Genomic DNA, 21,948 nt, shown 5'->3' on the forward strand with positions numbered 1-21,948 from the left:
TAAGTGATAAAAATCAATTTTGGGAAGAAATTATCTTATCATTGCATGTAATATTTGGAAGCAATAAAAAAGCAGGAATGGGAATAATTAATAGTTTATGTAAAAATAAGAGTCATGCTGAGAAATTAGTACATTAATAAAAAATTAGTACATCAATAAAAATTGCTCTTCAGTCAATGGTTTGTAATGTTCACAGCACACATAGATCAAAGGAACTACTTGATCATCTGTAGGGTAGACAAATAAAACACTGGGTACTAAGTTAAATTTGAACTTCAGATAAACAAGGAATATGTTTTAGTATAAATATATCCTAAATGTTACATGGGACATACTTACATTAAAAATATTCATAATTTATATAAAAACTTATTCATTATACATTCACGTATAACTGGCTATCTTGTATTTTTATTTCTTAAATCTGGAAGCCCTAATAATGAAAGAAGCAACAAGCCAGGAAGTTTTTGGCCTACATTTTTATAAGGAAGATGGAATTACTGAGATGATTCAGCAGGTTGTAGTAGATTGGTGGAGGTAGAGGTTTTAGGGAAGGTGGTTTTAGGGAAGGTCATGCCAGGAGTATGGCTTAGAAGCATTCTTAAATATAGAAATGATGTACTAGACCTTTCTTTAAAAAAGCATTTTCTGAGTATAACATAATTATTTTATTTTTATTATGGTAATTTTGTCATAATATAAATTTTACCTAACATAAAAATTACCATTCTAACCATTTTTAAGTGGTTTTAAGTTCACTGGTATTAAGTACATTCACATTGTTGTGCAAACATTACCACCATCCATTTCCTGAACTTTTTCAGCTTCCCAAACTGAAACTCTGCATCCATTAAATATTAACTTCCTATCTCCCCTCTCCATAACCCCTGCCAACCACCATTCTACTTTCTGTTTCTATGAAATTGACCACTCTAGGTACCTCATATAAGTAGAATCCTGTAATACTTGTCCTGTTATGTCTGGCTTCTTTCATTTGTCATAATGTCTTCAACATTCATTTGTGTTGTAGTGGGTGTCAGAATTTCCTTACTTTTTAAGACCTAATAATAATCTATTGTATCTCTGGACCACATTTTGCTCATCCATTCATTCATCAGTGGACACCTAGGTTACTTTTGTCTATTGTGAATAATGTGGCTATGCTAGTTAATCTCACTAAAGCTTTGCCAATTTTGTTAATCTTTTCAAAGAACTAACTCTTGGGTTTTTTTATTTTTCTCTATTTTTAAATCTCTTTTTATCTCTGTTCTAACCTTTGTTATTTCCTTCCTCCTTAAACCTTTAAGTTTAGCTTCTCTTTCCTAGTTCATTAAGGTGAAAAGTTAGGTGTTGACTTAAGACCTTTCTTCCTTTTTAATATGTTTATAGATATAAATTTCCCTCTTAGCACTGCTTTTGCTTCATCCCATAACTTTATGTTGAATTTTTATTTTCATTTGGCTCAAGATATATCCTGATTTTCCCATTATTTCTTCTTTGCGTTACTGGTTGTTTTTTAAGAGTGTGTTGTTTAATTTCCACATATTCGTGGAATTTGAAATTTGAATTTTTCAGTGTTCTTTCTGCTGTTGGTTTCTAGTTTCATTCTACTGTGATTGGAAAATATGCTTTGAATGGTTTCAATCTTTTACAAGTATTAAAGCTTCTGTTGTGGCCTAAAATATGATCTCTCCTGGAGAAGGATGTTCCATGTGTACCTGAGAAAAATGTGTATTGTGTCATTGGATGGAGTGTTTATATATGTGGATATGGTACATTTGGTCTATAGTGTTGTTCAAGTCCAAATCTATGTCTTTTTATTGGGGAGTTTAAACATTTACATTTAAGGAAGTTACTATTAGGGAAGCATTTATTTTGGCCATTTTGTTATTTGTTTTCTGTATGTTTTGTAGCTTTTTTTCTCCCTTATTTCCTCTATTACTACCTTCCTTTGTATTTAGTTGATTTTTCATAGTGACAAGTTTTGATTCCTTTTTCATTCATTTTTGTGTATATTCTATAGATATTTTCATTGTGGTTACCATGAAGATTACAAATACTGTCCTAAAGATATGATGTTCTATTTTATATTGATGTCAACTAAACTTTAATCACACATACAATCACAACTACTCCTTTACAGCTCAACCTTGCTGTATGTTATTGATGTCACAAGTCACATATTTATATATTGTGTACTCATTAATCTAGATTAATAATTATTTTCATGCATTTGTCTTTTAAATCCTGTTAAAAAATAAGAAGTAGATTTATAAACTAAAATTAGAATAATACTGGTTTTTACATTTTTAAAATATATTTACCTTTACAGGAGAACCTTATATTTTCAAGGGGCTTCAAGTCACTGTGTGGCATCTTTTCATTTCAATTTGAGGGACTCTGTGTAGCATTTCTCATAACTCAAGTCTAGTGGTATCAGATTCCCTCAACTTTTACTTGTATGAGTATATCTTAACTTCTTCCTCATTGTTTAAGGACAGTTTTGCTGGATACAGAATTCTCAGTTGATAGTTTTTTTTTTTCCCCTTCAGCACTTTGAATATATCATCCTTCTGTCACTGCCCTGCCAGATTTCTGGTGAGATATCCACTGATAGTCTTATTGGGGATCCTTTGTATGTGTCAAGTTGCTTTTCTCTTGCTCCTTTCAAGAATCTCTTTTTGTCTTTGTCTTTGACGGTTTGATTGTAATGTGCCTTAGTGTCGTCTCTTGGTTAATGCTACTTGGAGTTCACCGAAGCTTCTTGGATTTGTATACCCATGTCCTCTCAAATTTGAGAGGTTTCCAGCCATTAATTTTTCAAATAATCTCTCTGCCCCTTTTCTTTCTTCTTTTTGGAATTTCCACAATGAGTATTTTTGTCTGCTTACTGATGTTGCATAAGCCCCTCAGGTTTTGTTCCCTTTTCTTCATTCTCTCTTTTTGTTCTGTAGACTGAATAATTTCAAATGACTTGTTTTCAAGTTAGCCCATTCTTTCTTCTTCCTGTTTGAATCTGCTGTTGAACTTCTATGGTGAATTTTTTCTAGTCAGATATATTTTTCAGCTCCAGAAATCTTGTTTATTATATTTTATAGTTTCTCTATCTGTATTGATATTCTCACTTTGCTGATACAGCATTTTCCTGATTTCTTTGTCCATGTTTTTCTTTAGCTCATTGAGCATATTTATGGTGATTGTTTTAAAATCTTTGTCTATTAAGTGTGTGCATTTCTTTAGAGATTTACTTTGTTCCTTTGAATGAGCTGTATTATCCTGTTTCTTTGCCTTGTGTTTTTGTTGTTGTTGAAAATTGGACATTTGAAACAATAGTCACCTCTCATAGTCTTTGCAGACTTGTGGGGAACATCTTCACTGTTTGGTGGGCTCCTACACATTAAGATAAGCATGGGGTTATGGCTCCAGATCTTCTCAGATGTTTCCTGGGTATGTGTCTAGTCTGGCCTGTGTGTGTGTGCCTTTCCCCAAACCCCTGCCTCCAATTTTCCCTGGCTGCTTTTACATGTCTTAATTTTCCAAAGAGTCTCACCCCACCTTCCTTTGTGGCCTTAGATGTTCTATCATATTCCTCTGCCTATAATCCCTTGCACAGGCATACATGAGTCTGTAGAACCTCTGAAATTTTCACATGCTGTGAACTCCACTGCCTTGTGTTGCTTTTAGCCTGAGGTCCAAACTATGCCAACATTTGCTGTCTGAGCTCCAAATCAGATGAGACAGAAACTAGTCTACTGGGCAGCCCACAGACAAGTGGGCTACAAACAAGTTCCATTTTGCTCCTTTTGTCCTGAGGGAAGGAATTGGGAATTAGATTGATCTTTTGGGATTATGCCACACTGTGCCAGGGAGGAGGTTGGGCAAGGATGAGCAAAAACACCAAGATATTTCCTATCATTTTAAACATGTGTTTTTCTTCATTTGCTTAAACATTTAACTAGTTTCCAGACCAGTTAATAAAATAAAGTTATTTTATTTAGTCTTTAATTGTTTGATGTTTCCATAGGGAACCAGGGCCTGGAACTCCCTACTTTCTCTGTGTCTTACTGACATCACTCTCAATTATATAATCAAATCTTTTGAGACTTTTGCTTCCAAATGGAATATTTTGCTGCTAATGGGTGAGAAGTATGACGAAATTAGATAGTACAGCTTCCACTACAGATTCAGCTTCTGATTGTTTATCTCTTTCTCCAGTACAAGCATGGAGGCCCCATCATTGCTGTGCAGGTGGAGAATGAATATGGTTCCTATAACAGAGACCCCGCCTATATGCCTTACATCAAGAAGGTAAATATCAGCTCTTTATTTCTTCATATTCCTTCCTCTGGAATGTAGTATGGGCTGTGATGTGACATGTTGGTCTAGTACTTTTCTCATATTAATACCACATTTATTAGTGAATCCTTTCACCATACTTTTATTTCAGTGAGGTCATCACTTATTTACTTTTTATTGAGTCTAATTGGGGGTTGCAGTACACACATGGGGTTGCAGTGGCTGAGAATAAAGGGATGGACTTAATTGAGTGTGAGGATTAGTGAAGTCTCCCTGTAAAGGCTGCCCTCATTCCAGCATCTAAAGCAAGGGTTCCCAGCTTCGTCTGTACATTCACTTTAAAAATCCCTATGCCCAAACCATATAGCATATCAATTAAATAAGAATCTCTGGGGTGGTCCTCAGACATCTGATTCCAATGGGTGTGTGAGTTTGAGAACCATTGATTTAATGTATGGGAGATCAGAGGAGGGCTGGGCTAGATGACACTTTAAAGAACAGGCCTATCTGGTTTCTGTTACTTAGTAGCTGAGACCTTGAGAAAAGGCCTTTATTTTTCTAAACCTCCATTTTCTCTTCTTTGAAGTGGGGATAATGAGAGAATTTGCCTCTCTGAATTGTGCGCGTGTGTGAGATCACTTGGCTCAGGATTGTTCTAGGACTGTTCTCAGTAAGTAGTCAATAAATAAGACTTTGATAGATCATTGGCAGTGGTTATAGAGGAAACATTGAGGAAATGTTAAGTGGCCTCAGGGAATCCACCTAATTAAAGCTGCTTTAGCTTTGGCCCATGATGTCAGCATCTCTTCTACAGTCATAGGCAGATTCATTTTCTGTCTGGAAATTACTTCAGTCCCTGCATGTAGGTAGAATGAGCTCAAGCACTCCTGCTTATAGGATTTCATCTACTCTTGCTCCCTTTTTGTCTCTTACAGAAAGCCCCATGTAGGGAGCAAGGCTGTCTCCAGAAAGAGGCATTCCCAAAATCAGGAAGGGGAGAGTTCCACCCTGATAGTCAAACCCAACTGCAGACTTGATTAGACCACACCTCCAGCTTCCTCTTTGCCTTTGAATTAGCTAGAAAGATCCCGACGAGGGTGCAGGACAGGAGAGCTTCTTGCATTATAACTCTTTCCCTTGGACTATCTCTTGAATGCTGGAGCTTCTCCAGCAGGTGTTTACTGAGTCCTGAGCTGCAGAGAAGAGCTCTGCTGATGGTGTGGAGAGGAGAATGCAGTTGTTAAGGGGCTTCTCCTGCTCAGTCAACACCTCCCTGGTGTCTGGGGAAGGTACCATATGTGAGACAGATGGACAAAAAGAAGCTGCAGCACACACCTCTGTCATCCTGAGCTCTTGCTCTCAAGCAAGAGCTCCCAGCTCCCCTCCTGAGCTGCCATGCAGCTTCTTCTGGGTGTAATGGACATGTGGACACCATCAGCATAGGATGACCTTGGGTAAGTCACCTCACCTTTCTGAGCCTTAGCCTCATCATGTGTTCAATGGAGACAAGAATGCTTTCTCTAAGGCTGTTCTGGGAATGAAGTGAGATTATAGACACAAGACCCTGAACTCTGCTTGGCAGATCACTGGTCGTCAGGAAACAGTAATAGTAATTACCCCTTACAGTGTGCAGTCAATAGATTAATGGCCATGAAAAGTCAAGTGCAACTAGTACATCTGTAAAAGATGGTTACACCCTCTCAACCCACATGATGCTATATGTATAAGGTACAAACAAAGGCAAAGCCTGTTACATATCAGCAAATGACTGGCTAGACAGTTGTGAGGTGGTAGGTCCAGGGCTTTTAATAAACATCTTATCTTACCTAATGGATTGAACTTCTGTGGCTTCTGTTGTCCCTGAGAATTAGGGCCCACTCTGCTCTTTCCTTACTTGCATCAGGTTTAGATATGAACATTATGCACGCCATGGATTATCTCTCTGCCTCACCTGTTTCCCAAAGAATTTGGTTGAAATAAGCAATCTTATAAAAATATCTGCATGTTAAATTATAGGAAAGTTCCCCTTGCTGGGGTTTCTAATCCAAAAGAGCCCATAGGCCCAAAGCAGAGCCTTTCAAGGTGGGCAGACTCTAGATTCAAGTCCATACTGGCTCACTTGCTCTGTATCCCTTAACACTTTATCCAACCTCTCTGAGACTCTTCATCTGTACAGTTATTAAATGTGAGGATTGAATAGGCTAGTCTATGTAAAGTAGTTAGCAGAAGGCCTGGCGTGACTGTAAGTGGTCCATAAATGTTAGCAGTTATTTGGAGTGGTAAAATGGTTATTGCATCTCAACACAGTGTGTGTTCCTTCCAGTTCTTCATTTGATTTACAACCTGCAAGGAGTGCCTCCTGTTCTACTGGGCATGTGCAGCATGTCATAGGCATGTGGCTGGGGCATGGCGGTTGAACAGAGCCCACCCTGGCCCAGTGTGAGGAAGTGATGGGCTGCTTGCTTCTGGTATCAGGAAGGCCTGACCCCTTGTAGAGCCCTGTAGTCAGCTGCTAGGTGACAGCATAGCATCTGGCCCTGCCGAGCTGCCCTCTGTTCCTAGATGGGAACAGGGCACCAGCCAGACCTGACACCTTGCCAGATCTGGGGCAGCCAAGAGATGTCAGAGTCTGATAGCCCTACCCCTGCCTCAGCTGGACTTCAGCTGATAGGAGCTTTGTTGAACATGGTGGGCACAGACAGGAGGGTTTCTGTCCATTTTCTGTGGAGAGGTAAATGCTTTATTTTGAATCTTTCCCTCTTTCTTTTCTGGCTGCCACCTTCTCAGCTGTGTGACATGGCAGGAGCTCTGGGGAGTGAATATTGACTTGTCTTCTTCCCCCCCATAGGCCTTGGAAGACCGGGGTATTGTGGAATTGCTCTTGACTTCAGACAACAAGGACGGCCTGCAAAAGGGAGTCATGGATGGAGGTGCCTACCTGGAGGCTGTGCAGGGATAGGGTGGGGGATCAGCACCCTGGCCTCACTGTGCACGCCCCCCTCCCCAAATGGCCTGAGCCACAAGTGGAGTTTCTCTGCTATCTGTGCTTCTCCTGTTTGCATGGCACTGGGCCCGAAGCTCTGGGCCTCAGAGGGTTGGAGGATCCATGTCACATGGATCTCTCTGGTCTCCCACTTCTGCTGAGCACTTACTCAGGACACGAACAGTGTTCTGCAGACTACAAGCTGGAAATGGTGAGTTGGTCATACTGGAAAGCGTCTGCATGTCTGCAGAGAGGGTGTCCTGCGAGGATGGCTTACTCAAACCCTGCCAAAATCGTGGAGATGGCTGACCACTGCCCAGGGGGTATGTAGCCCCTGCTGTGACAGCAACTGGCTGAGCAACAAGTGTAGATGACCATGGTGGCTCTCCATCCAGCAGCATCCATCTCCCTGACTCTAACCTCTCTTCCTGTTACTGTAGATGTGCCGGCCCAGCTCCACCCTTGTGCACCAAGCCCTTTCTCCCTCAGCTACTCAAGGGCATTGCTCCAGGAGCTCCCTGCTTCTGCCCTCAGTGATCAGATTTTCTCTTTCTGTTTGATTATTCCCATCTGCATATCAACATGTTCTTTCTCTCTTCTTTATTTTTTAAAATTTATGTATTTATTTTGAAGAGAGAGAGAGCGAGAGAGAGAGAGAGAGCACCTGTGCCCATGGGACAGGCAGAGAGAAAGGAGAGGGAGAATCCCAAGCTGGCTCCATGCTCTCAGCAGGGAGCCTGATGCGGGGCTCAAACTCATGAACCCCAGATCATGACCTGAGCCAAAAGCAAGAGTCAGATGCTTAACCAACAGAGTCACCTAGGCACCCCTATTTCTCTCTTCTAAAAGAAATCTCTTGACTCATTTCCCCATCCAAAGCCTGTTGTGTTTCTCTGCTCCCCTTTCAAGAGCTCTCCCCATGTCCATGCTCACTGGCCCCCCAGGCCCTTTCCCCTCCTCTCTCTTAAACCATGGGAACCACATTACCACCCTCACCATTCCACTGCTGCTGCTCTTTTTGAGATCGCCATTGACCTCATGTTATAAATTTAAGCGTTCATCCTCATTGCCTCTGACTTCTCTGATTTTACTTATCAGCAGCCATCAATCTCTTCCCTTTGAAATGTTTTCCACCCTTGGTGTCTGAGACCCAATTTCCTACTTTTTTCTCTGAACTCACAGGCTGCTCCTTCTTGGTATCTCCTGCTGGTCACATGTCTGTCTCCAAATTCTGATGTTTAAATTCTTTACTTCTCACCCTTTGGAATGAATTCTCTCCTCCATACACTCAGTGCCCTGGTGGTGTCATCCAGGTGACTTTAAATCTGATCTGTGTGTTGATAACTGTGAGATGCTTGTTTCTGTCAGCAACCTTCCCTGAACTCCTGCCTCACGTGTGCATCTGCATACTGGGCACAGTGCCCAGGAAGGCTGCAGGTCTCAGTGGAACCAGCAGAGAACTGAACTTGTCTGTTTCCCTCCCAGAGTCTGCCCCACTTTTTAGTCTTCTTATTCTCAGTAAATTGCATCTCCATTTCCCCTAGTTGCCCTGGCCCTAAACTTTGTAGGCACTCTCAGACCTCTCCTTCTGTGTGCCTGACATACAGCCATCAGCAAATTCTTTTTATCTTTATCTTTATCTTCAAATTTATCCAGATTCAAGTTTTAGTATCTGAACTGTTACCACTGTTCTCATATGCATTATTGCCACAGCACTGAACTAATGTTCCTTTTTACTGTTGACTCCTGCACAACTTTTTCTAAACATAGTATTTGAAAATGTCATTTGGATTACCTCATGCCTCACCTGAACTTCAGGTACATTCTGCCTTGCTGACAGTGAAGCACAGGCTATGAGAAAAACCTCCAGGGGCATCCTTTGACCTGTGACCTCTGTGATCTGGCCAGGTGTCTCCTGCTCCACCCTCCTGGCCTCCTACCTGTTCTTGGAACATACTGGACACCTCCAGCCTTCATGCAGATACCTGCATAGCTATTCCATTTCCTCCCGTTTTTCTCTGAGATCACCTCCAAGTGAGGTTTCCTCCAAACACCCAAGCTCCTCCTGGAGCTCCCCCGGCTCTTTGGGCCTGCTTTATTTGGCCTTCTAACATTCTGGGTAGTTTGTTTTATTTACCTGTCTCACTGCAGTGCTAAGTTCCGTTTTGTTAGGCTGTACTCCTGTGCCTGGACATGGTTCGGTTCAGGCTCTGCATAGATGATGGTGGTTGAAGGGCCTCTTATGAGCTGCCTGGTGCTTCCTGCGGGCTCCCACAATCGGCTTGCCTCTGCTGCAGTGCATGTCCCTTTCCAGTTCCTTCTTCGTCGCCCTCCCCTCCACTAGACTGAACAGATAGGGACTTTCATCTTTGCAGCCCTAGGCCAGCGCCCGCCAGCAGGGGGCCCCCAGGGCATGACTGCTGGATGAATGAACAGAAGGCCCTTTCCCTAGACTATTGAGTTCCTCAAGGACCAGCAGCGATTCCCGCCATTTCCACGCGGTGGCACTGTCTCCTGTGACTACTTCCAAGGCCTCCGCTGGCCCGTGCCACTCGGTGGGGCCTAGGAGGAGCTGTGGCCAGTGCTGGGAAGGCAAGGCCCTTTGAAGGCTGGTGTACATTTTTAGCGTGTCGGCAGTGTGCTGAGCAAGGCCTCCGGTGCATTAGGGAGTCTCCCAGGCAGGTTGCTGGACACCATACCCTCTCTACGGCGCGCTCCTCCCCTCGCCCGCCCGCCAGGCCCCTTCTCCAGGCTATGCCCCCTCCATGCTCCTCCCCACGCCCCGCTTCGGCCCCTCCTTGCCTCTCCCTGCCAACTCGGGCGCCGCCCCCGCGGTGCCCTTCTCTGCCTCACCCTGGCTCCGCCCCCGCCTTGCCCCTCCCGGCCCCACCCCCCGGCCCCGCCCTCGGCGTGTCCTTCCCGCCCCAACCCCGGCTCCGCCCCCGCCAAGCCCCTCCTGGTGCCTTCTAACTCCCTGACCTCCAGAGCCGTGCTTGCTGCCCAGAAAGACTTTTTTCAGTTAGTTAAAAATGTAATTAAAGTAAGACATTCACAAGGTGTAAAAATGAAGCCACAGAAGTCCGGCTTCCTCCTCCACTCCCCGTACGAGACCTGGGCCCGCAGCGTTCCTGGCGGTGTGGCTACGTCATAATTCTGGTTGGTTTCTTGGTGCCTGCATTACCACGTGGAAATGCCCTTCCCACCCGCTACGGTGCGAGCCATATTCTGGGCAGTATTTGTGAACTGGCTGACTTTCGGTTGCTTGGTTTTCACTTTCGGTGTAATTATCCTGTTTATTCTCTTTTCCTTTCAATTTTTTAAATCTCCCCCCTTCCCCCTTTCTCTTTTATTTATTTATTTTTTTTTTTAATTTAAGTTGACGCACACATAGTTGACACACAATATTACATTAGTTTTAGGTGCCCCCCCCTTTCTCTTTTAAACAAACCTTTACCAAAGATCTTCCAAATTTCTGTCACACTGTGTTTCAAACATCTGTATATATCAGATTCTGTGTCAAGTCCGATGTGTCTGAGACCCCACTGCCCCTGACCTGATGGAGCTCTACCTGAGGCTGACCTCTGGTTCTCTCTGGAACTGTGAAGGCACTGTTCCCTGATTTTCTAGCGCCCGCTGTCACTGATGAGGTACAGGCACATTCTGTTTCCTGATCCTTCTTTTATATGTTCTCTGTGTATATTTTTTCCTTCCCATTTCTACAAAATTACAGGATTTTCCTTTATCCTTGGTATTCTGGTATTTCACAATGATGTTGTTTGGTGTGAGATTCTTTTCCTTTTGTGGCACTTTTGTGAGTCATTTGAATTGAAACAGTTGTGGTTGTTGTCAGTGGGACATCTAGTCAGTGCTTGCTTGCTTGCTTTCTTTCTTTCTTTTTTGATATGTTTTCCCTCTTTTTTCTGATCTTTTGGTCACTCCTGTTATTTGTAGATTGGGCTTTTATATCGATTATCTAAGTTGCTTGTCTTTTTGATTGATCTCTGCCCTTTAGTTCCATATTCTGGATGACTTCCTCAATTTCTGTCCTGTAATCTTTCTCTTATTTCCTGGATTTTATTTTCTTGAATATATTTCTTTTCTCAGGGCATACTTTTTTTTTTTTTTTAACGTTTATTTATTATTGAGAGACAGAGAGACACAGAGCATGAGCAGGGGAGGGGTAGAGAGAGGGGGAGACACAGAATCTGAAGTAGGCTCCAGGCTCTGAGCTGTCAGCACAGAGCCCGACGCGGGGCTCGAACTCACAAACTGTGAGATCATGACCTGAGCCAAAGTGGGTTGCTCAACCAAGCCACCCAGATGCCCCAAGGACATACTTTTTAAATGGACAGTATCTTTCTTACCTTGCTTTGAGGATGTGCTACTTTTTTTTTTTTTTTTTTAATACTTAACAGTTCTGCTCAATCTTCCACAAGGGGATTTTTCTCAATTGTTTGGCTCTTGTCTGAGCAGTTGAAGGAGGAGGCACTGAACAGCCACATGGCAATGAGTGCCAGGAGAGGCTGGGGCAGGGGTTGGGCCGGGGTGTGCTATTTAAAGGATGGAAGCCTTTAAATGTCAGTGTTTGGAGATAATCTCTTTAGCGCTTTTAAGTGTTTCCAGAGAAGAATCCTTTGATCTGTTGCTGGAGTCAGGCAGGAGGAATGGGCAGGAATCCCCTGACTGAGATGGCCCTTATGCCCCACTGCAAACCTCTCCACACTCTGCTGCACAGATCCCTCCAAGCCTGGAGACACTTGGGCTCAGCTTTTCCAGAGAGTGTGGTCCCCTGGGGTTGGGCACCAGTGGGGAAGCAGCTGGGGAAGAGGCTTGAGGAGTGTGTAAGGCAGGGGACAGAGATGTCCTCTGGCTGCATGGTGTCTGGGACGTCAGGTAAGTCCTTAGGCTGGAAGTGGGGAGTGGTCGAAACTTCTTCCACTCTCCTAGGCCATTTACTGACCCGCTGCCCTTTGCAGTCTTCTGAGATTTTCTTGAAACTTCCTCTCTGCTTTGTCTTCTCTTCAGGTCTTGTTTTTTACAAACTTCTACTTTTGCATTCCTTCATTTTTATTTTAGTGGAGTGTGAGGAAGGCTAGCAATAGTTGTTATGTTCAGTTAGCCATGCTAATCCTGTTCACTTCTGAGATTTTTGCCTGCTCAGTTTCAGACGGGCTTCTTGTCTTCAAGGTTTCTCCTTTAGGTGACGAGGGGTCTCGATATAGAGTCTTATCCAGTAGATTGCTGGAGGATGGTGACATCCAAGGACAATGGGTCAGTGTCAGATGGGCCTGGGATTGTAGCCCTAGTCTGCTGCTCACCAATTGTGTGACCTTGAAGCAAATGTTTTAATCTCTTAGAGCCTCAGCTATTGTTTATTTTTAATCACTGGTAATCAGTGGCTTATGTCCAACAGGACAGTGTCAGGGTGGCCAGCTTGGCAGGCTGGCCCAGTCCCTGTCATGTATTCCCAGACCCACTGGAGCTAAGACCAAGCCCAGTGCCTCTGAGTCCTACTGTCCAGGTGGACAACAGGCAGGCAAGGAGCCTCAGAGCCAAGTTCTGCAGCTGGGGTAGGCCAAAGGGTCCATGGCCACAAGCCAAATGTAGCACATCTTTCTCCAGCATACCTTTCACTGGTGCCATTTATTATTATTTTTAAATGTTTATTTGTTTGTAGAGAGAATGCCAAGCAGGCTCTGAGCTGTCAGTGCAGAGCCCGATGCAGGGCTCGAACACGTGAACCATGAGATCATGACCTGAGCCAAAATCAAGAGTTGGATGCTTAACCAACGAAGTCACCCGAGCACCCCTCACTGGTGCCATTTAAAATATAATTTTAAATTATAGAATGGACACATTATGGAATGGAATACAAAATTAGTCCTCATCTAAGGAATAAAAGAGGAGTTTTCATTTAGATCATCACCTTGCACTAGATACTTGAGGTGCAAAATAAACATCAGACTCTCGGCTCCTCCAAAAGAATAACTAACAGAAATGCACACTCTCATTGTAAAAATTACATTAATCAAGAACAGATGCCTCGTGAGTGACTGCCCTGTAAGCTCTGTGCTGAGTGGTAGAGTTTCCAAGATGAATAAGATAAATCTCCTGACATCACAGGAACTTAACTCTAATTGGAGGTGGGAAACAATGTCAAGATTAGTTAATTTATTTTGCTGATGAATTGGGAAAGGTCATGGTTAATTCAGAATGTCTCCCTGGCTTTAAGACAATCCTTTCTCTTTTCTGCTTGCCGTTCACAGTGCTGGCCACCATCAACTTGCAGTCACAGCATGAGTTGCAGTTATTAACCAACTTTCTCTTAAGTGTCCAGGTAAGTCTGGCCCAGGAGCAGCTTCCTGCTCTGCTTGGCATGAGTGTAGGAAGTCTTAGAGTCAAGTAGAACCTCTGTCAGGAAGTGTGCGGTGTTTTGGGGTACCTGCAGCTATGCCCAGGGCTCTGGGACAGGGGAAGAAGGACTCAGGACTCGCTCAGCCTTTCATCTCACAGACATCCTGTTGCACTGTGGCTCCTAACCCCTGTTGTCCCCATGTTGCCACACCCCCAGTCAGAATAGCAGTGTAGAAGTGGAGAAGTTTCTCTGAGTTGTTGCTATATAGACTGATGCATGAATGTGGTTTCCTGCCTCTTGAGAAAGGGGCCCTTTTTGGAGCTCTAGGCTCAGTTTGCTCATAGAAGCTCTGGACTATAATTTTGTGGACTCCACAAAAATGCTTTCCTGTCCTGTACTGTGTGTCTGACCTTAACCTGTAGGTTTCTAGGCCTAGAAAGATTATTTCATCAGCAGGATGGGAGGCCTGAGCCATTCCAGGTCAGAGGAGAAAAGAGTTTCTAACTATAAGTCCACATCTCTCAAGTTGATGGGAATTTACAGTTAAATCCTATTCTGATTGATTTCTCTTCTCTAGAATTCATGTGTCTGTCTTTCCTAAGGAGGCAGATGGAATCTGGCCATGGCCCATTCATAGAGCTGAGGCCCCATCTCTCACCATGTCTTACTGAAGGGTGTGAATGCTCCAAATTGTCACCACCTATTAGATGTAGGCATTGATCCCAGGCCTAGTGTGGAGCTGTTGGAGTGTTCATATCACTTGTGAATAGGTGCCCACAGAGATGGTAGGGCTGTTCTCCATCCCACCTGTTTGTTTGGTAGAGCAGAAGTAGCATCCGAAGGCACATCCATCTGAAGTCACCATGGAAGTGTGAAGCCGTGGAAGATGAGGGCTGCCCATGTGTATGATGTGGCTACTACTTGAGTTTAGAGGGACAAATGGAATGAGAAGAGATGGGGCAGGATGGGAACTGACCCCAGGGAGATTTTGTTAGGCTGATCAGGGGAGAGACAGTAGGTCTGGGTGGACCTGGGTCCAGACCCTTTCTCCTTGCCTTCCTTCCTCCAGTGTTCACTGAGTGTCTGCTCTGCATGTAGAGTGTGGCTAGGCCCTCTTACCCTGAAGTAACTAAGATAGTAGGGTCTGTGTCCTCATGGGGTTTGTGACCTACCTGTGGAAATATGTGTCCAATAAACAGTTCCCCAGCAACTGAGTAGGATTGTGCTTGAGTGCTGTCCAAGGCAGGTATAGCATTTTGTGAGCTTCCCCTCTGCCCACTCTGTAGTGTGATCTCTCTGTGCTTCTCTTTCCTCTTCTGTGAAGTGTGAATGATGGTAGTATCTTCTCATAGGGTTGAGGATCAAATGAGGTAATATTTGGAAAGCACCTGGGATAGCAAGGCTTCATGTTGGCTCCTTTCTAGTCATCCTTAGAGAGCGGCCCCACACCTGTGCACCCAGGCCAGGTCATCCTGCTGACAGACTGGTACTGTCAATGGCCTTTCTGTCCACAGTTCAGGGATGTCTGTTTTCCTCAAGGAAGAGGACTTAGATCAAAGTCTGCTTTGAATACTCAAACAGGATAGTTCCAGCTCTGCTTACTTTGGGATGTCAAAACCTTGCTGGGTCCTCATGTCCATGTCCAGTGATGGTTTCTTGAGCTCTTCCCAAGTGCTAGGCATCATGTGCTGAAGGCTGTACATGTAATATCTCATTTAATTCTCCCAGTAACCAGGTGAGCTGTCTCCTCATTTTACAGTTAAGGGCACAGATTTATAGAACAAATAGAGCACCCAGTAAGTGACTGGTGAGGGAGTATAGCACAGTTGACTGAGGCAGAGTTCTAGCTCTTCACCACATTGTGTGGGGCAGTGACCTGGGCCACTGGTAGATACCCCCATACCTTGGCCCTGGCACCCTCAAGTTGGGAAATCCCTTCCTGGCACTGGAGACTATTGACATGACACTTGGAATCTACTTCTCCCTTAGTGACTTAAACATGGTATAGTGTATCCCCTTCTTGGGAGGGAGACAGCTGTAAAGACAACCAAACCACCAGTCTTGCTAAAAAAATTGTTGTGACTACTTTGACCTTTACTCTGGTGGGGTTGATATCTTCTACTCATAAGATAATAAATCTGCCCCATCACTCTGGACCAGATTTTGTTGCTCTGTATGTGTTGTCCTCTAAATGTAAGGCCATCACTAACAGAGAAAGTACTTGATAAATGAGGATGAATGAGGAAGGATCTCTAGTAGGAAACCTGAAACAGCAGCAAATTAGTCCTTACACCTCCCTCAGATGCTCTGGTTCTTCTGAAAACATGGCAGAATAAAGCATGGCTCTGGGAATGATTTCTGCTTCCTGGGGACAATCCCATGCGAAAGTCAGTACTCTGAGGTAATATTAAAGACTTAATTGTTATTGAACATCCTAGCCAAGGTGTGAAGCCAATTATTGTGGCTGCAGCGCCTGAACTGTGAATAAGTGTGCTATATAGTGCTCTGATTTTCTTGTCCAGTTTTACACTTTTCTTTAAGCTAGATCTCAAGAAAGGGCCCACTCTATAGCCCTCTGACTCTTCCAGCACCTGAGGGGTCTGCATCCTCGGCGTGCCCTTCAGAAATGGAATTATCCTGATATAACATTCTCCTTCCCCGAGAGAGGATAGGCAAAGGTTGGCTTGGCCTGGAAAGCAAACCAATGTAGGAAAAGACTCTCGGAGCACATGCTGAATTCTTTTTTTTTTTTTTTTAATTTTTTTAACGTTTATTTATTTTTCAGACAGAGAGAGACAGAGCATGAACGGGGGAGGGTCAGAGAGAGAGGGAGACACAGAATCTGAAACAGGCTCCAGGCTCTGAGCGGTCAGCACAGAGCCCGACGCAGGGCTCGAACTCCCGGACCGCGAGATCATGACCTGAGCTGAAGTCGGACGCTTAACCGACTGAGTCACCCAGGCGCCCCAGCACATGCTGAATTCTAATGCAGACTAACATTGAACACACATTTCTGTGTTTTCTCACTAGCACCATATGCAGCATTAAAACCACATTAAGGCAGCAGGGTCTCCTGCATCAACCGTGTTAGTTTGTTCTACTTTCCACCTGAAGTGTGGAGGCCACATGTGGAGATTCAGCTGGTGCTCGTGCATTTGGTCCTCACCTGTGCTCTGCTTTTGATAGACCTTAAGTCAAGGAGTGTGTGGCCAGGGATGAGTTGGGAGGGTCGAAGGGCTAGGATTTCCCTGAAGGAAGAGCTTTCCTCTGCCTCTTTTGGCCAGCTAACTTCTCATTTTGTGGTGTCCAGAGGGTTCAGCCCAAGATGGTGATGGAGTACTGGACCGGGTGGTTTGACTCGTGGGGAGGCCCACACAACATCCTGGATTCTTCTGGTGAGTGCTTTATGGTACCTATATCCACCATGTGTATTGACCTACAAAGTAAAAATCAGTTCCAAATAACCTGCTAATTGATGTAAATAAGCTGTAGGGTGCAAGGCTCCTGGGATTATCTGCATGTAATAGTCAGATCTTGATAGTCCAGAGTCATTTGTCTTGACATTTAAAGAGAATGGTAGGACTTTTAACAGTACTTTATCATGTTTCTGTATTAGATAAATAACGTGTGCCTATTGCAAACATCCTGCAAATACAGATAATGTAGAAAGAAGAAATAAAAATCCCAGAGCCCAGAAAAAACACATGCAGTTGACTGTTGAACAATGTGCAGGTTAAGGGTGCTGACCCCCTGCACAGTTGAAATCTGGGTATAAATTTTGACTCACCCCAAATATAACTAATAGCCTGCTATTGACCAAAAACCTACTGATACCATGAACAATTGATTAACACATATTTTATACATGGTATGTATCATATACTGTATTATTACAACAAAGCAAGCTAGAGGGAAGACAATGCTATCGAGAAAATCATATGGAAGAGAAAATACAGCACTGCACTATAAAAAAGTGTACGTAAGTGGAGCTGCACAGCTCAAACCCATGTTGTTCAAGGGTCAGCTGTAGAGTGTGCTAGCAGTTTGCTATCTCTGTCTGCAGCCCTGTACGCACACACAGATAGAGATATGGACACATACAGTCACATCTGCTCTGTGTTACCTGCTTGTGCCAGTGACTGACACAAATGGAGAGCCTTCTACACTATTAGAGAGTCCATCACTGTTTTAAAGGATGCAAAGAACCCTGTGGTGTTGGTGATTAAAACACGATTTATTTAGCCATTCTCTTATTGATGAACACTTAGGTTGCTTCCAGTGGTTTTCGTTTTTTTTAATTTATTTTTAATTAATTTTTTTTTTTTTTAGAGATCAGGGAGATAGAGAGAGAGGGAGAGCGAGAGAATCTTAAGCAGGTTCCAATGCTCCGTGCAGGGCCCCTGATGAAGGACTTGATCTCATGACCCCAGGAGCATGACCTGAGCCAAATTCAAGAGTTGGATGCTCAACTCCTGAGCTCAACGCCTAAGTCACCCAGGCACCCCCCAGTGGTTTTTGTTAATTGAACACCATTGCAGTGAACATTCTTGAACATCCAGTTTTGCATACCTGGCATATTATTTTTCCTAGCTTAAGTTCCTAGCAATAGAATTGCTACATGAATGAAGTTTCAGTATACATTTCGGTATACATGTACTCTGGCAAGATGTTAGCAATTCTTACTATTATTAAACAAGAATACTTATTTCCCACAGATTCATCAATACTGAGTTTTAAAAAAAATTAATATTTTCCAATATGATTGCCAATACGTGTGTGTGTGTGTGTGTGTGTGTGTGTGTATAAAAGTACTTGATATTTCTCCTTTGATGTTATGTTTTCACATCTTTGGCTTATTTTCTCATAGAGGTGGGGTTGGGGAGGTGATCAGAATTAAACATCTCCAATTATGAGTCCAGTCTTTTGCATCTTTCCAAGTGTGAGTAATGGTTGAGAAGGGTGGAGGTAGCCCAAGCAACACACTGTTCTGATCGTAGTCATCAGGGACATGGTGGAACCGACAGCTGGAAGGCTGCAGCTCGGGGGCTGTGGTGCTGGCCCATTTCTCTTCATGCCCTTCATGTTCTGTGATTGCGGTTCTAGTGGAAGCTGAAGGGCAGAGCTATGGAGTTGAATTTGATGGGGTTGGGGAATCAGAAAAGCTGAGAGGCTTGTCCCAATCTCTGACTCACTCTGCACATCCCCTCTGTCCCCTCCTGCTGCAGAGGTTTTAAAAACAGTGTCTGCCATTCTCGATGCTGGCTCCTCCATCAACCTCTACATGTTCCATGGAGGCACCAACTTTGGCTTCATAAATGGAGCCATGCATTTTCATGACTATAAGTCTGATGTCACCAGCTATGGTAAGTAGTCCCCAACACTGGCCTTCCCTGGAACATGCCACATTTGCATGTCTGGGGCTTTTTATGGAGAATCATTTAGGGGCAGCATCTGGCACCTTTAATGCATTCGGCTCTAGAGTGCCCGGGGAAGGGATAGTTTTGTCTGGATTGTCACTTTTAAATTTCTAGAGCAGTAGGAGATGGAAGCCCATGGACATGCCTGTGAGCCTTTGGAAATGAGAGGCACAGGCAGGGTGAAGGCAGATTCTTCAATGAGGGCAGCCTCTTTAGGCCCTTGAGATGTGTGACCTCTGATTCCCTTTAGGTTGAGAGTCCACAGAAGGTAGGCAAGATGCAGGAAATTGAGGGTCATGCTATGGCCATGGCACTTTTGGTGTCACTTTATAGTATTTAGTATTTATTGTATTCTGACTGATGGCTCACACGAAAAGTGTTTTGCCTCCCAGATTACTGAGAAAAAGACCCTGCCTCTATACTCCAGCTTCTCCTTTCTCTTTTTTTCTGCTGCGGACACTGTCCTGTGATACAGGTGACAAGTGACAGTGTCCTGGTGTCTTGCAGACTACGATGCTGTGCTGACAGAGGCGGGGGATTACACAGCTAAATACTTCAAGCTCCGAAGTTTCTTTGGCTCCATCTCAGGTACCTGGCAGTCAGCAGACTTGAGCACCAATTTGGGCCCTTACTTGTGCTCTGAGACCCCTAAAGAGTTACTTCTTCACTATCCCACCTAAACCCCAGTTGACCTATGTGCAAGAATGTCCCTAGACAAGGACAGGCAAGTTTGAGAAACTGTTTTCATCATAGTTTGTGTGCTTGCAGCTTCATCTTTTCTCTGGGTGGTAAGACTCCTGAGGGTATGAGAAAGTCCCCTGCACCCCCGCCCCCACATTACCTTCCCAGTGGGAATCAGGCAGTCTAAGACTGTTCACATCTTGGCTCCAGAATAAAGGATCACACTGGGCTGTGGACAAGAGCCAGTGGCTAGGGAGGCTGGAGGAGGCAATGACTTTTTGGGATGGACCTCTTGTCTGTGTTGCAGGTATTCCTCTCCCTCCCCAGCCTGACCTTCTTCCCAAGATTGCATATGAGCCCTTGAGCCTGAATTTTTACCTGTCACTGTGGGATGCCCTGCAGTACATGGAGGAGGTGAGTGCAGCAGGGTAGAGAAGCCAGGGCAGTTGCTAGGTGGGCAAGCAGGGCTGTGGAGGGGTAAAAAATGCTTGATAGCTTTGAGGTCTGTTTTATGACGTTAGAGCTCAGAGTTAAGAGAACAGACTTTTGCTAGGGTATGAAGTGGGAAGGAACAAAAAGAACTTGAAGAAAAACTGGGTAACACAGTAGGAAGTCTTTTTCTCCAACCTGGGTAGACAGAGAGGAGGTGAGGAGGCCTGTGAGTGGGCTCTATCCCTCTCTGAGAATAGGGTGCACCCTGGAGCTGACTCAGGGGGGTGCTGTGATGCAGAAATGGTGGCGGTTTGAAAGGCCACAGGTCTGATACATTGCTGGGCTTCATTCCATTGCCTTCACACACACGCGTGACCCTGGATAGCCATGGGTTAATGTGATAAGTCAAAATCAGAACTTTGGAGGTTGGAGAACCAGTTGGCAGGACTGGCTCTCCATGTGTGTGTAATGAGAAGTCAAACTAGTAGAAAAGGCTAGAGGGCCCCTTGCCCCACAGGCAGCCCCAGGTAGGATCTGTCTGCTACTCCACACTCCCCGAGAAGACTCAGGATGAAATTTGTGCCTCTTTTCTCCTCTGCCTAGCCTGCATCTTTCCCGACTTTTCTCTCTACAGCCAGTCAATTCTGAAAAACCAGTCAATATGGAGAACCTGCCAATAAACAATGGAAATGGACAGTCATTTGGGTACACTCTGTATGAGACTACCATTGCTTCATCAGGTGTCCTTAGTGGTCTTGTGCGTGACCGGGGACAGGTAGGAATGTCTTCTCTTAATTCCTGTGACCTTGTAGTCATCCAGCCCTACCATATACATCTGACTCTCTCTCCTGAGTCCTCATGTATCTGCCTGGTACCAGTGTGTAGAAATGGCCCATCATTGTCTTTTTCAACTACAATCATGGGCTAATGCCCATTTTTCCTCCTATGCCTGGCTAACACGCATATTCACCACACACACATAATATTACCCCTTTCTTTGCTTAGCAGAAATTCCTCTTATGCCACTCTCCTGTGGACCCATGGATGCTTTCTGTCTGTTCCTTTGGCAGGTATTTGTGAACACAGTGTCTATAGGATTCTTGGACTATGAAAAGAAGAAGATCGTTATTCCCTTGATCCAGGTTTGTTATTCTGGGGAGCTTGGTAATGGCTAGCACCAGCTGCTTCCTGAATAGGTTTGGTGGGAGTCAAAGAGGAAGACCTAGAAGATGGGAGCCTTCTTAATCACAGAGCTGCTGATGGCAAGAAGGGAAGAGCATTGGTATCTGATCAGTGGGTACTTTTTCACCCCCATCCTCAGAGTTCAGGGAATAATTGGGGTTCCACAAAGAAATCTTATGGCTGGGTAATCAGGCAGTCATCATCAACCACTGTGTTCCTGGCAGGGTTACACCAGGCTGAGGATCTTGGTGGAGAATCGTGGGCGAGTCAACTACGGGGATAATATTGATGACCAGCGCAAAGGTGGGTCATAGCATGTGCTAAGAGAAGAGCTTCTAGTGCTTAGCAGTGCCTGGCTATATTTTCTTCATACCAGCATGCCAGCAGTTCATGGAGGCTGACTCTCATGAGGTAGAGTCATTGTAGCCCATTGTAGCCCTTTGGAGGGAGCCCATTGTGGAAACCCATTGAAGGCAGGTGGGTCATGGAGGCCCATTGGAAGGAAGAAGTTTGTAGAGTCCTATTGGAGACAGGTGGGTTGCAGAGGGCCATTGGAGGGAGCTGAGTCATGGAGGCCCACTGGAGGGAGGTGGATGTGGGCC

At 44.4% G+C, this 21,948-nt stretch overlaps 1 protein-coding gene across 2 annotated transcripts in view; it reads left to right on the plus strand.

Annotated features, from left to right (window-relative positions):
- LOC115525661 (beta-galactosidase-1-like protein 2) overlaps window positions 1-21,948 on the plus strand; it is a 55,376-nt gene that overhangs the window by 25,171 nt on the left and 8,257 nt on the right. The window contains exons 6-15 of one of the 2 annotated variants that reach the window (XM_030332948.1): window positions 4,216-4,308; window positions 7,145-7,226; window positions 13,546-13,616; window positions 16,945-17,029; window positions 18,860-18,997; window positions 19,559-19,639; window positions 20,040-20,146; window positions 20,799-20,939; window positions 21,235-21,306; window positions 21,571-21,649. In XM_030332948.1, the coding sequence (XP_030188808.1) occupies window positions 4,216-4,308; window positions 7,145-7,226; window positions 13,546-13,616; window positions 16,945-17,029; window positions 18,860-18,997; window positions 19,559-19,639; window positions 20,040-20,146; window positions 20,799-20,939; window positions 21,235-21,306; window positions 21,571-21,649 (949 nt within the window). The remainder of the gene's footprint in view (window positions 1-4,215; window positions 4,309-7,144; window positions 7,227-13,545; window positions 13,617-16,944; window positions 17,030-18,859; window positions 18,998-19,558; window positions 19,640-20,039; window positions 20,147-20,798; window positions 20,940-21,234; window positions 21,307-21,570; window positions 21,650-21,948) is intronic. The other variant, XM_030332950.1, reaches the window with a different exon arrangement.

Source organism: Lynx canadensis, chromosome D1 (genome assembly GCF_007474595.2).
Source record: "Lynx canadensis isolate LIC74 chromosome D1, mLynCan4.pri.v2, whole genome shotgun sequence".
In the NCBI taxonomy this organism is placed as follows: Eukaryota; Metazoa; Chordata; class Mammalia; order Carnivora; family Felidae; genus Lynx; species Lynx canadensis.